At 44.3% G+C, this 16,867-nt stretch overlaps 1 protein-coding gene across 1 annotated transcript in view; it reads right to left on the bottom strand.

Moving 5' to 3' along the window:
- Positions 1-1,049: 1,049 nt before the first annotated feature.
- The window catches only part of dpy (dumpy), a 92,895-nt gene continuing 77,077 nt past the window's right edge, over positions 1,050-16,867 (bottom strand). Inside the window, 12 exon segments of the mRNA XM_068288095.1 lie at positions 1,050-3,214; positions 3,277-3,705; positions 3,784-7,008; positions 7,072-8,067; positions 8,140-8,334; positions 8,412-8,612; positions 8,916-10,601; positions 10,697-11,632; positions 11,703-12,368; positions 12,696-13,340; positions 13,413-16,469; positions 16,536-16,850. Coding sequence (XP_068144196.1) covers positions 2,973-3,214; positions 3,277-3,705; positions 3,784-7,008; positions 7,072-8,067; positions 8,140-8,334; positions 8,412-8,612; positions 8,916-10,601; positions 10,697-11,632; positions 11,703-12,368; positions 12,696-13,340; positions 13,413-16,469; positions 16,536-16,850 — 12,593 coding nt within the window. The 3' untranslated portion in view covers positions 1,050-2,972.

Here is a 16,867-nt window from a genome sequence, read left to right as displayed (position 1 = left end):
GTCGACGAAACACCTCTCCCCAGCCACAGCCATTTCACACAGACAACTTTATTATAATTCACTTTCAACAAGATGAAGCCTCAATTTTTTGCAAACTGATGATAATGACGATTATAGGATGATAGGGGGAGATATATAAACACCCTGTAATCTTGAGGGGATCTTGGTGTTCCAAATTAATTGTGATCACTATTTCTATATCTTAGTTATTAAATCAGAAGGCTCACCCTGCGTATACGTTATTTTTGTCTGAGAAGATATTTATGAATTAAAACTTAGAATTTAAGTTTTTAATAAAAACTTCACCCCAATTTTGATTTGTGTATATACATATATTAACTGAAAATAATAAGGTAATCATTGGAGCCCGCATAATAAGGTATTACGTGGTATGAACTTTGAGTCAATCTTGAGGATTTTTCATATGAAAGAAAAACATTTGGTAGTAAAATCGTAGTCTGAGCCGAAAATGTTTTGGCCTTTTACACAAACTGATCAATTAAGTCTCGCAATTTAAGTGACGCCTTAAAGGTAAAAAAAAGTTATTGGATTATATCTAAGAGTTCTATATAGAACAACATAAAGTTTCTGATACACATACAAAATTACGTTTCAATTCCAAATAAGACCTAAGTCTTGAGTTTGTTTTAACTTATGTAAAATATATATTTGGAAGCTGTTAATATTTTTACATTAGGTGAAAACTCAATTTTTGTAATTATTTTCTTTATTTATATTTATTTATTTATTAGTTTACAATAAGCGATTAAAATTATATTCGTTTTGTAGGTTCATTTCTTTTCATATCGTTTTTTTTTTTTTAGTTTTGTTTTCTTTTTAAATACAATTTCTTTATATAATTACAATTTATCTATTGTTTGCATTTTTACAATATTTGCTGCCAGTGCAAAAAGTTTTTATTTTTCAACTTAATTGCTAGTTGGAAGAATTTAATATTTTAATAAAAATCGAGTTTTAAAAAAGAAAAAGAAAAGTTTGATTTTTTTTTTTTTTTTTTTTTAAATTGTGAGCGTAATTTTTTTGTTAAGTTTTGTGAATTAGAAAATAATTTTTTTATCTGGCAAAGTGGAGGGAATTCTAAAGACTCAACTAGAGAATACCATGGAATTGGCTGTGTATTATTTACATTAAGGGATAAGGAAGTTATTTTTTTTTTTTTATGTTTGTCTTTGTTTCGTTTTTGTTTTACTATAAAGAAATGTTTTGTTTTTTTTTGTTTCGTCTTAAAGTAGTGACTATACATTTTGTTTACGATTTAAAGATATTAATTTAAAACTTTAGTTTTTTTTTGTTTAATAATTTAATTATGAGCACGTCATTTCCTAGACATTCTCCTTATGTTCTAGTCCAAGATCAAGATCATTCTGTGAACAGGCTGAGAAAACTAAAAAATTCGCTGCATAGTTTTCGGAGCGTTGACAGCTTGGCCTCAACTGTACTAGAGTTTTTTTTCTCCTGGCTTTCTGACGTGCTTCGTGGTTTCGTTGCCTTTTAAAGTTTTAACTTTAGTAAGTTAGTGGAAGTATTTATCATTTGCATTAAAAACAATCACAACAATTTAATAATTAATTGACTAAAAAACTACAAAAATAATAGGTTTCTTTTTTATATTTTAGTAGTAGTTAGAGATAGATAGTTGGACGGATAGTCGGAAAAAGAAGATGTGGTCAAAATCAAATCCTCCATTAGTCGTTGTTGGCATTTAAAATTAAAAACCTACCTACTAATATTTCCTATGCATTAGAAAAGATAGTTAGATAATTAAAACCTTTGTGTGTTTGTGCGCTGTTCACGCCTCAGTGGCAGTATTTTAGTTCTCTTTGTGATGGCGGTTCCTCTTTGATCTTCTAACTTAAGTGATCTCTCTCTCTCTATGTCTCTCTGTGTGTGTTTGTGTGTGTGTGACAGTGAGTGCGTTTCTGTTGAGCTTTTCCGCTACAATCCTAAAATCAAGACAATCGTTGATATATTGTCTAGTGGTTGTAGCAAGTGATCGATCATACTTAAAAGAATATGTCAAATCTGATTTCCTACCATTTTACATTTTCGTATACTACTAAGGAGTACAGAGTATCTTAAGGGTGCATTGTTCGTCGGTGTTTTTTTTTTTTCATTTGTTTCTTTGTTTCTCGAAAATATCAAAAGGCAGTTTTTTCAATTTTAAAAGTCATTATAAATTACAGGAAGTTGCAATATTTTTCTGTGTTTTTGTTTTATAATACAAAGTGTGTGTGTGTCTGTGTGTCTGTCTGTTTGTGTGTGTGTGTATGTGCTGTTGGTTGCTACTACCCACACCCTAAACATTTATAGGAAGTCTTTTAGTTATATATGTATATAACAAATAAATCAAAAAATTACAAAAAAAAAAATTATTATATTATATTCGACTAATGAAGAAGATGTCGTTAGATAACGAGAATTTATTTGTAGCTCCACTTAAAAAGTGTGTGGCCTATTTAAAGTTTCTATACTCTCGAATTACTTTCGCACACACACTATGTTACGTTCATTCTATTTGGCAGTTGTGTTTTATCTACAGTCGCTACGAAAAATTCTCATATTAGTAAACGGGGGGGAAAATACTATAAATTGTTAATACAAAATAATAAAATTATTTTCTTAAAATACTAAAAAATGTTGAGAACTGCTCAAATTTGCATTCTCTTTCGTTATTTGCTTTATACAATTTCGTTTTGTTTTTGTTTTTTTTTTTTTTTTCATTCAGCTCACAAAATGTTAAAACTTTTTTTTTTCTTTTGCATTCACATTCATTTAGTTTTGCATAGATTATCGCGCGAAATTTAATTTCATAACTTTTTGCACATGCCTCTCAAATATTTTTCTCATTTAAAGTTTCGTTTTGATTCCTTCTTATGAACTAAGTTATATAGCTAGGTGATTTCTCTTTTCAATTATTTTTGTTTGTCAGGTTTTTGTGTTACGCTTAGTTTTTACGAGATGTAGTCCGGCGTTGGCTCGGGCACAGCATCGGGATTTGCGAATAGGGGATTTGGAAACTCTGGTGGATGTGGCAATGGGGCCAGAGTCTTGGGTCTTCTTCTGTAGGCCATGAGCCAGCAAGAAACAGCCACTGCAACTGCTACAAGGGCCAGCAGAGCTGTAATGACCAAGGCTATGATAAGACCCACCATTGAGACGCATATATCCTCAACACGTTGTGCCGCCGGTTTGACTGTAAAACAATTAAAATTTGTTAGAAAACAATTCTGTAGTAGTCAGGTACGAGTCACTTACTGTTGGCATCATTCAGTCCTGGACCACTGCGTTTTTCAAATGTCAGTATGGCATTCGATGAGATGGTAATTTCTTCACGCAGTTGTCCCTCAACACCGGTACTTGTGGCAATAGCTGTCGGATCGTTGGTCGAATTGTCGGCAATAGCACGACGACGTCGTCCAAAGGCATTATAGCCGCCACAGTTAACCGGTTGGCATCTGCCGAAGCAGACGCGTATATTACACTGGAAGCGTATGTTGTCGCTAGATGGGAATTTAAAGGCATTGAAGCTGGCCAATAGACTGTTGGTATCTGGATTATATTCCCAGTTGCCAAATATGCTGGCATCGGTGGCACAGCCATTTTCATCTGTGACCAGATATTCGTTTTGAACATTATCCTCCATTGTCTTGGCAATGCAAGAGCGGGCAAATCCACCATAAATAGCTAAAAGAAAAAATATGATTATGAATTTTCGAAAAAAAAAATAAATAAATAGGTTGAGTAAATGATTTGACAACTTACTGGCTGGCTCGACATCTACTTGCAGCTTGAGATTGTCACCAATCTCTGCCGAGTTAATTTCCTCGCCCTCGTTGGTTATGATGCGCATCTGGCAAATTGGTGGTGGTCCTGTATTGGCAATGGTGCCAGCCGTTGTCAACATGGAAACATTGAATCCTAATGTAACATTCTTCTCTCCAGTTTGATAGACACATTTGATGTTATAGGCTTGGGCCTTGTAGGTAACCAGCTTGGGATGTTTCTGTATGACCAATACGAAACTGGCCACGTCCTTCACGGCTTGCATGCCGCAGCTTCCGAAGTGAACACGGAAAATTTCTGTACGCGGCACTGTCTCACCGGCTAGATTAACCACTCGGCGACATTCTTCATCCTTGCTGTGACCCTTGACATACAAAACTCCATTAAAGCCCGGCTCGGTGATGTGTATTTCGACTTGAACGCCATCAGCCAGACAGCTGACAACCATATCGGGTCTGGGGAAGTCTGTACGGAAGTTCGTGTGATTGCAGTGAAGGTCTGGATTGCCTGTATACCCGGTAATACATTGACATTGGCCACGATGATTGACAGCATTGCAGAAGGCATTAACGCCACAGGTCTTGATTAGGCAGGGATCCTCACAGGTCTTGGTTTCTGTATTGCAATAGCGATTATCTGCACACTCGTCGTCCGTAACACATTCTGGCTGTTCTACCGGTTGGCATTCGCCTTGTGGTGTAAGGCGATAGCCTAGCTCAATTGGGCAGGTACAGCGACCACGTTCATCAATTACCATTCCACGTTCCAAGGCGCATTCACAGCGACCATTCTCTGTAATTCGGTATCCTTGTTCGATCAGGCATGGCGTACAATACTCATAGACATCCAAAGCAGTACCTGGTGGGCATACGCATTGTCCGTCGTTATCGCGTACGAAACCCTTTTCAATAACGCACAATGAACGCTTATCGCACTGCACTGCCGCATTGCCTGTATAACCCTCGAGGCATTCGCAAATCATTGTTCTCACTGGGAGAGTGTCTAAGACTCGACATTCCGCATTGACTCCACACGGTTGTGTAGCATTGCATGGATTGACGCATTCGCCACGCAGACAGGCTCGTTGAGTTGGACAATCAGCGTCACTGATGCAAATGGGCACAACGCGTTCCTGTTCGCAACCATTTCGTCCTGGTATCGTTCCCGGAGGACAGGCGCATTGTGGTTTGTGTTGATACACTTTGCATCGCTCATCGCTGGCACATATGGCGGTTGTTTCACAAGGATCTGCACATTTACCATTAACACAGGCTCTATCCGTTGGGCATTCGTCATCGGTGCGGCATCCCAGAGGTGTGCAGCCAAGTCGTGCATTACCACCGTGACCAGGAGCACACTCGCATATTGCACGATGGTTGACAGCCAAGCACTCGGCATTGGGACCGCATTGCTCACCCTGACAGGCTGGGACACATAGTTGGTTACGGCAGGCATGGGTTGCCGGACATTCCGAGTTGATAGTACATTCTATCTTTGAGCACTCAAACTCTGGATTACCTTCATAGCCTTGACGGCAAGTGCAGATGGGCTTATGATCCTTGATACGGCATTCGGCATTCAGTCCACAGTTGCATGGATCACGGCAAATGCCGTTTAGGCAGGATTTGTCAGCCGAACAATCCGAGTCCGAGACGCATCCGCCAATCTTCACAATGCTGGTGGTAGGCTTGCAACTGCCACTACCGCTACTTATATATCCATCGGGGCAGATGCAAATCATGGTGCGTACTGGAGCTGTGGGTGTAACTTGACAACGAGCCGGTCGTTGACATGGCTCCAACACTAAACATGGGTCCACACATTGCTCGTTGATGCAGGCTTGCAGGGACGGACAGTCGGTGTCTAGTTGACAGACGGGCTGTGGTTGTGGGCGACAGTCGACATAGGGATTTCCCAAATAGTTTGTTGGACAGCGGCAAATCGCGATGTGGTTTTGTGGACGACATTCGGCACGCGGGGAGCAAGGATTGTGGTAGATGCATGGGTTGACGCATTGTTCATTTTGGCATGTCTTGTCTGTGGGGCAGTCATTATTACTGCTGCAGCCAATGACGCGACAACGTTCATAAGGATCTCCTCTAAATCCACTTAAGCAGCGACATTGGGCGCGACTCGACTGCACATAGCACTCTGCATTGGGTCCGCAGGGATCGTTGATTAGACAGGGATCAATGCAATTTCCATTAATACAAGCCTTGTCGAAACTGCACTCGTCATCCGTACGGCAGCCGATCGAACGGCAAGCTGCATAAGGATTACCTTCGTAACCATCTTGACAACTGCACACTGCGCGGTGTTGAGTAATCTGACAGATGGCATTGGTTCCACAATTGCATGGGTTGCGGCATTGACGGTGAATGCAGGCTTCTTGATCGGGACAATCATGATCGGTTTCGCAGCCAGGTGGACTCTGTAGCACCAACTTGCGACACTCGCCGCTTGCGTCGGGCACTTGCGCCTCTGGGCATTGGCAGACCATGGTTCTCACTGGGACGCTATCCAAAACACTGCATTGGGCACTACGACCACATGGAGACAGCTCTGTGCATGGATTCTGGCACTTGGCATCGATGCAGGCCAGACCGCTGGGACAATCTCCGTCGTCTCGACAAACTGGCTCCACAGGCCGCGGTTCACAGTAGGCAAATGGATTACCTAGCGGTAAATGCTCTGGACAGCGACAGTTGGCGCGGTGTTGAAGGGCTTGACAGACGCCATTTTGAGCACACGGACTTGGGGCACATGGACTTACACATTGGTTCGAAACGCAAGCCAGATTTGTGGCACAATCGTAGTCAGAGTGGCATTCAAGGCGCAGACATCTTACAAATGGATCACCCTCGAGGCCAGGTGGACAGCGGCAATTGGCACGATGATTACGGCCAAAGCATTCAGCATGCACGGCGCAAGGATCGGTTACGAAACATGGGTTGACACACTCCCTATTTAAGCATTGTTTATCACCAGAACACTCATCGTCCGACTGGCATCCGATGGGAACGCAGCCGAACTGAGCATTGCCCGAGAATCCTGGCTTGCAATAGCAAATTGGATGATGATTTCTCACCGTACACTCGGCATTCGGTCCACAATTGCAAGGATTGACACACTGTGCATTGATACAGGCTTCAGAAACGGGGCAGTCAGCATTGGCTTTGCAGCCGACAGTTATGACATCGGACGCTGAAAGTTAAAAAGTAGCTTAAAGGTGTACTCGAAATTTTCAACTATTATTAGTATGCTTACGTGGTAGGCAACGCTCTTTGGGATTGCCGGTATAACCAGGTGGGCAGCGACAAACAGACGCACGCTGCTGGACATGACAATAGGCACCGCTACCACATGGATCGGCCACACACGGGTTTATGCATCGTTCATTACGGCATATTTTCTCCTCTGGACAGTCATCATTGCGGGTACATTGAGCACACGGAATTTTTGGCAGAGCAATATCTTTTGTAGAGCATTCAATGCGAGGATTGCCTTGATAGCCAGGCGGACAGCTGCATTGGGCATAATGATCTCGGGCAGTACATTGGGCGTTAAAACCGCATTTCTCCAGGCGACAGGCATCCAGGCAACTGCCATGTAGACAAACCTCAGGATTGGCACACTCAGAATTGTGTTGGCAGCCGACAGTAACAACTGGTGTCTTAATGGGGACACAATTTCCGGAATTATCTGTGACAGTATCACTGGGACATTTACAGATCATAGTGCGCAGTGGAAGTGTATCCAAAACCGAACAGCTTTGCTGTGGACTGCACACATTAGGAGTGGCGCAAGGATTGGCACAACGTTGATTGATGCAGGCTAATTTGGACGGACATTCCGCATCTTGGGTACACTGGGGTTGTGGAATGCGTTGAGGCAGGTCGCATTGGACAAATGGATTGCCCTGATAACCGGCACGACACTCGCACTGTGGTTGATGACGACGACCCACACATAGGGCGTTCAAGGCACAAGTGTCCTGTTCACATACTGGTCGACAAACTCGGTTCAAACGATCACAGGCTTCATGATCGGCACAATCCTCATTATATTGGCAGTGTCCCGTAATGCAAGTCACGAAGGGATTACCTTGTGTTCCAGCAGGACAGCTGCACACGGCTTGATGATTTTGAGGCAAGCATTCGGCTCCAATACCACAACGCACTTGACTATATGTGCAAGGATTAACGCAGTTCTCGTTCAGACAAGCCTTATCGTAAGGACAATCAGCGTTGATCTTGCACTCGGCTACGAAAATTTTCAGATTTAAATTTATACTTTTAACGTCAATAGAAAGAAACTACAATATGTAACACTTACGTTTATAGCATTGAACTTGGGGATCACCACCCCAGCCAGCGGGACAATAACATATTGGACGCGAATTCTGTACACGGCATTCAGCATTACCGGCACAAGGATTGGCCTCAGCACATGGATCTTGGCAACGTTTATTAATGCAGGCTGTTGTTGGTGTGCATTCTGAGTCATGTGTACATCCAGCTGTGACTTGCGCTACAATGGGAAGGGGGCAAAAAGCGATTTCAGCATACGACTTTCGGTTGAATAGGCCGTCGAGGCTTATAACTTACGTGGCTCATAGCAGTTGGTGAACGGATCTCCTTGTGTGCCTTGTGGGCAACTGCAAATAGCTCGATGATGCTGGGCAAGGCATTGGGCTGTACGTGCACATGGTGAAGCTTCCAAACAAGGATTAACACAAACACCGCTGCGACAGGCTTCTGTATCCTGACATTGATCATCCGAAGTGCAGCCTTGGTCTCGTGCGGGTTCTAAGCAAGAAATTAATAAGATTAGATTGCAATCGACTTAAATGATAACTAGTTTTAGATGTGCCATAGTTAAAAGTTATAGAGTGCACTTGTAATAAAAGGTGAAACTATACATATATACATATACATATGTATGTTGTTGGTGCATCTCTATATTTATATATGGACAAAAAATTAAGCATTTAATTAATTAATGGCTTTCACACTGTAATGAAAGAAGCAAACTCAAAATAAAGCAAATAAATTCACTGCTGGAATAAATATAAATATATTTTCTTTGTGGTTTGAATTCGTGAATCTTACCTTTACGACATCCTATGTCAGCATCACCCACGTATCCAGGCTCACAGCGACAGATCATAGTACGCAGTGGTAATGTGTCAACAACTTCACAAATGGCATTGGCTCCGCAAGGATGCGTTACATCGCATGGGTTCTTGCATTCTCCTCCAAAGCAGGCCAGTTTACTGGGGCATTCTGCATCCATGGTGCAGCCTTCAGGCTGTTGCGGTACCAAATCGCAACGTACAGCAGGATTTCCACTAAAACCAGCCGGGCAACGACACTGGGCGCGATGGTTATCGACGCGACACTGCGCACCGATGCCACAATTACATGGATCCTCGCAGTGTTCATTGCGACAGGCCAAATGGAATGAACATTCGTCGTCGCTGCGGCATTCTGGTCTGTTACAACGTACCAAAGGATTTCCACGATAACCATCAAGACAATGACAACGGGCACGATGATTAAAGTCGGCGCGACAAATGGCTCCAGCACCACATTGTGTAAAACTGCAAGGATCAACGCACTTTTCATTGATACAGGCTTCGGTGGGAGCGCATTCACCGTCCGAGCGACAGCCCACCAAATAGCAATATTGTAGGGCATTGCCGGTGTAACCTTCATTGCAGACACATAGAGGTCGGTGCAATTGCACATGACAACGAGCTTGTTGCGCGCAAAGATTACTTTGTTCGCAAGGGTTTCGGCAAACTTGATTGATGCATGCCTTGTCGTTGGTACACTCTGAATCGCTGACACACTCGGGCTTAATAGGCCTCAACTCTGGTTCTTGCCTGACGCACTGGGCGTATGGTGAACCATAGAATTCAGGCGGACAACTGCAAACAGCCTTGTGATTAATAGCTCGGCAAATGGCATTAAGACCGCATGCATGTAGGCAAGGATCCCGACATTTTTGACTGACACAAGTACGATCGCGCGAACAGTCCTCATTAGTAACACACTCTGGATAGCTGCAAGTGGCAGCTTCATTGACGACACGACAAATTCCATTACTGCGACAGGGCGATGGATTGCAAGGATCAACGGGTTCGGCTTGCCGCGGTTGTTCACATTGTACGAATGGATTGCCCACCATATCGCCAGGGCAACTGCATATGGGACTATGGTTGATGGTCTGACAGATTGCACCATAGCCGCAAACACCAGTACAAGCATCAACACATTTAGAATTAACACATGCACGATCCTTAGCACAGTCCGAGCTAAGAGTACATTCTGGTCGGCAGCCTTGTCCTAACGGATTACCAAAGAAGCCAGGCAAACATTCACACACGGCCTGATCACGTTGTACACGACAAACTGAATTGAGGCCACATGGTGAGGGATAGCAGGGATCTGAGGGCGGTGGCGGAGTCACCAAACGTGTACATTGTTCAAACGCGTTGCCCGTAAAACCGGCTGGACATGAGCATATTGGTAAATGATTGTTAATGGTACAAATGGCTTCCAGACCACAGGTTCCGGGGCAAGGATCCGCACACTTGTTTCGTATGCATGCTCTATTTGCTGGACATTCCGAGTTACCGACACATTCTGGGCGGCAACCCTCATAGGGATTGCCAATATATTCCTGCAGACACTCGCAGACATAATTGTGTCCGCGAACACGGCATTCGGCATTGGTGCCACATGGCGATGGGTAACACGGGTTTTCAGGTTGTGGACTTGGCGTTGGCAGATCTGAAATTGTTAAGTTATAAATGGTAAGAATTTAGGCTTATTCAAAAGGGTCCCTGCCTGATTACAATATGCAAACTTCTGGGGTTGGTTCTTACTTTGGGGTAATGGGTGACAAAGCCGGAAGGGATCACCAGTCATTCCGGCAGGACAGTGGCAATTGGGAGTATGCAGGGTTACCGTACACTGGGCGTTCTGACCACAGCTACCAGGACAAGGATCGCGACATTTCTGATTAATGCAAGCCAAGTTAGCAGTGCATTCGTCATTGTTCACACACTCCGGACGACAATTTGGTGGAGTGCCCTGGAACTCTGCCAAGCAACTGCACTGCGCCTGTCCGTTTTCATTTCGGCACTGTGAATTGGGACCGCATGGGGATGGGTAACAAGGATCACGTGCGGTTTCGGGCTTTCGCTCTATGACAACAAGACTACACAAACTATAGGCATTGCCTGTATAGCCGGCAACACATTCGCAATGAGCTCTATGTTGTACTGCTTGGCACACCGCATTTAGGCCGCACCGACCCGGACACGGATCCACGCATTTACTGTTAATGCATGTATGAACTTGTGAGCAGTCTGAGCTCGTGTAGCATTCCACACGACAATTGGGTGGTTGTCCAAAGTAACCGGTGATACAGGAACAAACTGCATTTCCATTCCTTTCAATACATTGGGCATTTGTGCCACATGGTGAGGGATGACAGGGATTGGACGGCTGTGATGGAATCTCGTCTCGTATTGGTGAACAGGCAATGAATGCATTACCAGTCATTCGTTCCGGACAGCGACACATTGCAATATGATTTACTACATCGCAAAGAGCATTTTGCCCGCAAGTACCCGGACAGGGATCTACACATTTATTGCGCACGCAAGCTCTGTTTCTAGGACACTCAGAGTTAAGTACGCATTCGGGACGACAAGCCGTGTAGGGATCACCTTGGTATTCTGGCTGGCAAGAGCACTGGCCATCACGGCAAATAGCATTAGCACCGCAAGGTGAAGGATTACAAGGATCTTTGGGTGCTGTAAAAAATAAATAAGGACCCAGCTTAGAGACTACTAGAATAAATGAGAGATGGAGAAAATCGCATACTTTTAACTTCCGTCTGAGGGGGTGGTAGGGGACGACAGCTACTGAAGGGGTCGCCGGTATAGCCTACGGGGCAGGAACAACTGGGCGTATGATTAATAACATTGCAAGTAGCTGCAAAGCCGCAGGCACCAGGACATGGATCGCGACATTTTTCATTGATGCAAGCCAAATTGCTGGCACATTCCGCATTAATGGTACACTCAGGTCGGCAGTTCGGCGCCGCGCCTATATAGTTGGGCAAACAGCTGCAGCTGGCTCCTCCGTTCACTTGACGACACTGGGAGTACGGTCCACAAGGCGAAGGCAAGCACGGATCAACCGGATCGGCTGTTGGTTCCACTTGCTTTGGTGGGGGCATTGGTAGACAGCGGGTAAAGGCTTCCCCAGTATAACCAGGTAGGCACGTACATAATGGACTGTGATTACGAACGTGGCACTGAGCATTAATTCCACAAGTACCAGGACATGGGTCTTGACACTTTTGATTAACACAGGCCTTGTCCGCAGAGCACTCGGTGCTAATGACACACTCGGGGCGACAGGAAGGTGGTGTGCCCACAAAACTGGGCAGGCAGGAACATATAGCCTGTCCCTGAGATTCACGACATTGAGAATTCGCTCCACAAGGAGATGGCTGGCAGGGATTTACATATACTGGTGGCGTAGCTAAAAATGTTTTTGAAAATAGATTTTAGGTATTTTTTTGCACAATACTGAGCATCAGCAAAGCATTTTGTAAATTAGCGAAAAGTAAAAGCCACCATTTAAGCGTATTTTGCTAGCATATTGTTAGAAAGAGTATAAAGAGTATGTGATCCGATGTGTTTATAGATTTCACGATATTCCGTTGATGATTAAAGTTACAAAGATGGAGCTGCGAACAAGAAAAACTTAATAGAAGCAAGACAAAAGGTTGAGTACTGCATTGTTGTAAGAAAGGGACGCCGTAAACAGATTTTAGTGAAAGAAATTTATTTTTAGAGATCATCTTACGTTCATACTGCACTCTACTACAGCTGACATAAGGATTGCCAATATGGTGTGGTTGGCATTGACAAACGGGGACATGATTTATGGCCAAGCAGTAGGCATTGAGGCCGCAAGCACCAGGACAAGGATCACGGCATTTCTCGGCCAGACATGCCTTGTTACTGGTACAGTCCGAGTTGACTGTACATTCGGGTCGACATATCTCATATGGATTACCATAATAGTTTGGCAAACATAGGCAAACACTTATATCATTATGGGGCTGACAAATAGCGTTTGCTCCACAAGGACTGGGATTGCATGCCGTTATTATAGGTGGTGGTGGAGTATCACGCATACAGATACTGTATGCATTGCCCACATAACCTTCAGGGCAATAGCAAGTGGGACTGTGAGCTATAACACGACAAAGCGCAAGTTGACCACACCTGCCAGGACATGGATCGATGCATTTGTGATTATGGCATGCCTTGTCAGCTGAGCAGTCGGCGCTATTAATACATTCTGGACGACAATTCGGTGGAGTGCCCTGATGTTCTGGAAGGCAAGAGCATTGCGCACCGTGAGTCGTAGGCACACATTGGGAATAGAGACCGCAAGGTGATGGTTCACAGGGGTTTATTTCTTCGTGTTCTAATATAGGTGGAGCTGTAGGTGTATATGTCAAATTGGAATTTAAAATCAAGTGATTTGTAGCTAGAAGATAATTTTAGGTCCTACCTATTGGTTGACAAGACTTAAGCGGATTACCCGTTAATCCTGTTGGACATACACAAAAGGGGCTATGGTCTTGCGCATGACATACCGCCCGATGACCGCAGGCACCCGGGCACGGATCTTCACATCTTAAACTCAAGCAATATTTATCAAGGGAACAATCCGAATGTGTGGTACACTCTGGATGACATGTTGGCGGTATGCCTAGATAACCGGGTAGACAATAACAGATAGCTTGCTCATGATATGGCCTGCAATTGGCATTAGGACCACATGGCGATGGATGACACGGATTAATTGGAGTACGTTGTGGTACAACTGCAGGTAATGAAGTAGTTGATACTATAGCTGTAATCTTGGGCGGTTGGGTGGGTTCAGATTGTGGGATTGAATAGCACTGAATAAATGCATCTCCCTTCATTTGTACTGGACATGAACAAGTCGCCACATGATTGTAAACCTCACAAATTGCGCTTAAACCACAAGTGCCTGGGCAAGGATCGCGGCATTTTTGTTGTTTGCAAGCCTTGTTTTTGGCACAGTCTGTATTCAAGATACATTCCGGACGACAGTTCACATATGGATCTCCTTGATATTCTGGCAAACAACTGCAAACTCCACTATTACAAATGGCATTTGCTCCACATGGTGATGGATAACATGGATCTTTTGGTTGAATGGGTTCTCTAAGTATGGGTAGTCTGTGACATGAAACGAACGGGTCACCGGTGTATCCTACGTCACAGAAGCAGTTAGGGACATGATTATAAACTCGGCAGATGGCATTATAAGCACAAGATCCTTGGCAAGGGTCGCGACATTTTTCATTTATGCATGCCAACTGTAGTGGACAGTCGGAATGAACTGTACATTCTGGTCGACAATTGGGTGGAGTGCCGCTATAGTTGGGCAGGCAAATGCATGAAGCTATGCCAAAGCGGTTGTGGCACTGAGAGTAAGGACCACATGGCGATGGGTAACAAGGGTTAACTTCGGCTACCGGTATTTCAATATCAAAAATGGGACGTGGTGTAGTTGTTTGTAGCACAGCCGGAGTAGGGGGTGCTGATGGCAGATTCACTATTCCCGGTGAGGGTTGCGGAGGCTTCGTAATTGATGGAATGTTGATAACTTCTGGTCTGGGAGTAGGTACATATGTAGGGGTTTGAGTTGGTATAAATGAGGGCGGATTAGACGGTTGCGGTGCGGGTTGTGGGAATGTAGGTATATTAATAACTCCAGGCTTTGGGGATTCAGATGTCGGATAGCTTATATCATTGACTGGTGCCTTCTGTGGTGGGTATGTCGGACGAAGTGTAGCAGGAATATTAATCACGCCAGAGTTGGGTGCTGGTCTTATTGGTTCTGAGTTGGGTATATAAATGGGCTGCTCAGATATTGTGTAAACTGGTCGAGGAGAAGGAACGTTTATCACTCCCGGTGCAGATGGAGGTGGTGGATAATAAACATCGTAAATAGCTGGTCGATCTTCAGCTGGAGGATTCGTAGGTGTTGGAGTGAAAGAAATGTTGATAATACTTGGGTTTGGTGAAGGCGGCAACGGCTGTGGAACAGATGGAATATTGACGACTCCGGGCTGTTGTGGAGTTGGAAGTGGTGTAGTTGGGTTATAAACATTGTAAATTGGAGATTGACTAGTTGGATGCACTGGTTGAGGCGCCGACGGAATGTTAACTACAGTTGGGATAGGTGAAGGCGGCAACGGCTGTGGAACAGATGGAATATTCACCACACCGGGCTGCGGTGTTGTATGCACCGGTTGAGGTACCGAAGGTATGTTGACTACAGTTGGGTGTGGTGAAGGCGGCAGCGGTTGTGGAACAGATGGAATATTCACAACTTCCGGCTGTTGTGGAGTTGGAAGTGGTGAAGTTGGGCTATAAACATCGTAAATTGGAGATTGAGTAGTTGGATGCACCGGTTGGGGAACCGAAGGAATGTTGACTACTGTTGGGTTCGGTGAAGGCGGCAACGGCTGTGGAACAGATGGAATATTGACGACTCCGGGCTGTTGTGGAGTTGGAAGTGGTGTAGTTGGGTTATAAACATTGTAAATTGGAGATTGACTAGTTGGATGCACTGGTTGAGGCGCCGAAGGAATGTTGACTACAGTTGGGTGTGGTGAAGGCGGCAACGGTGGTGGAACAGATGGAATATTCACGACTTCCGGCTGTTGTGGAGTTGGAAGTGGTGAAGGTGGGCTATAAACATCGTAAATTGGAGATTGAGTAGTTGGATGCACCGGTTGGGGAACCGAAGGAGTGTTGACTACTGTTGGGTTCGGTGAAGGCGGCAACGGCTGAGGAACTGATGGAATATTCACGACTCCAGGCTGTTGTGGAGTTGGAAGTGGTGTAGTTGGGTTATAAACATTGTAAATTGGAGATTGACTAGTTGGATGCACTGGTTGAGGCGCCGAAGGAATGTTGACTACAGTTGGGTGTGGTGAAGGCGGCAACGGTGGTGGAACAGATGGAATATTCACGACTTCCGGCTGTTGTGGAGTTGGAAGTGGTGAAGGTGGGCTATAAACATCGTAAATTGGAGATTGAGTAGTTGGATGCACCGGTTGGGGAACCGAAGGAGTGTTGACTACTGTTGGGTTCGGTGAAGGCGGCAACGGCTGAGGAACTGATGGAATATTCACGACTCCAGGCTGCGGTATTGGATGCATCGGTTGAGGAACCGATGGAATGTTGACCACACCTGGGTTGGGAGAAGGTGGCAAAGGCCGTGGGATTGATGGAATATTAACGACTCCGGGCTGTTGTGCAGTTGAAGGAGGGTGGTTCACGTCGTAATTTGGAGGATACGGTGATGGGACAGATGTTTGTACAATGGATGGAATATTTACGATTCCTGGCGTCTGGTAGTTGACATTTAAAACAGGAGTTTGTGGATAAGAAGGAATGTTTTGAATACCCGGGGTAATGTTTGGGTATTTTTCAGAATTCGTTGAAAAGTTTATTACTCCAGGTAAAGAAATCGGGTAAGGTGGTGCTGGTGTATCATATAATGGTGGCCTGACCGGCGATGGCGCTGTGTGAGACGAATGAAGATTTTCTTTAGAAAATTTGTTTTTTTTACTTTCATAAGTATTCTTACGTCTTGGATTCTCGTAGCAACGTCTAAATGGGTCACCAGTATGTGAAGATATACAGTAACAAATCGGATTATGGTAATGCACACGACATTCAGCGTGAATACCGCAAGTTCCTTCACAAGGGTCAACACATTTCAGATTTACACAGGCCTTATCAAGAGGACATTCAGAGTTTAAGGTACATTCAGGTCTACAGTTGGGGGGAATACCAAAGAAGTCAGGGAGACAAGAGCAAATTGCTCCATTATTAGATTCCCTACAGTTTGAATTTAAACCACAGGGTGAAGGTTGGCATAAATTTATATCATCTAAGGGAGCTGATGTAAAGAAGGAG

The sequence above is a fragment of the Drosophila tropicalis genome, unplaced genomic scaffold, assembly GCF_018151085.1.
Source record: "Drosophila tropicalis isolate 14030-0801.00 unplaced genomic scaffold, ASM1815108v1 contig_1187, whole genome shotgun sequence".
NCBI lineage: Eukaryota > Metazoa > Arthropoda > Insecta > Diptera > Drosophilidae > Drosophila > Drosophila tropicalis.
This window is presented reverse-complemented; position numbering and strand designations above follow the sequence as displayed.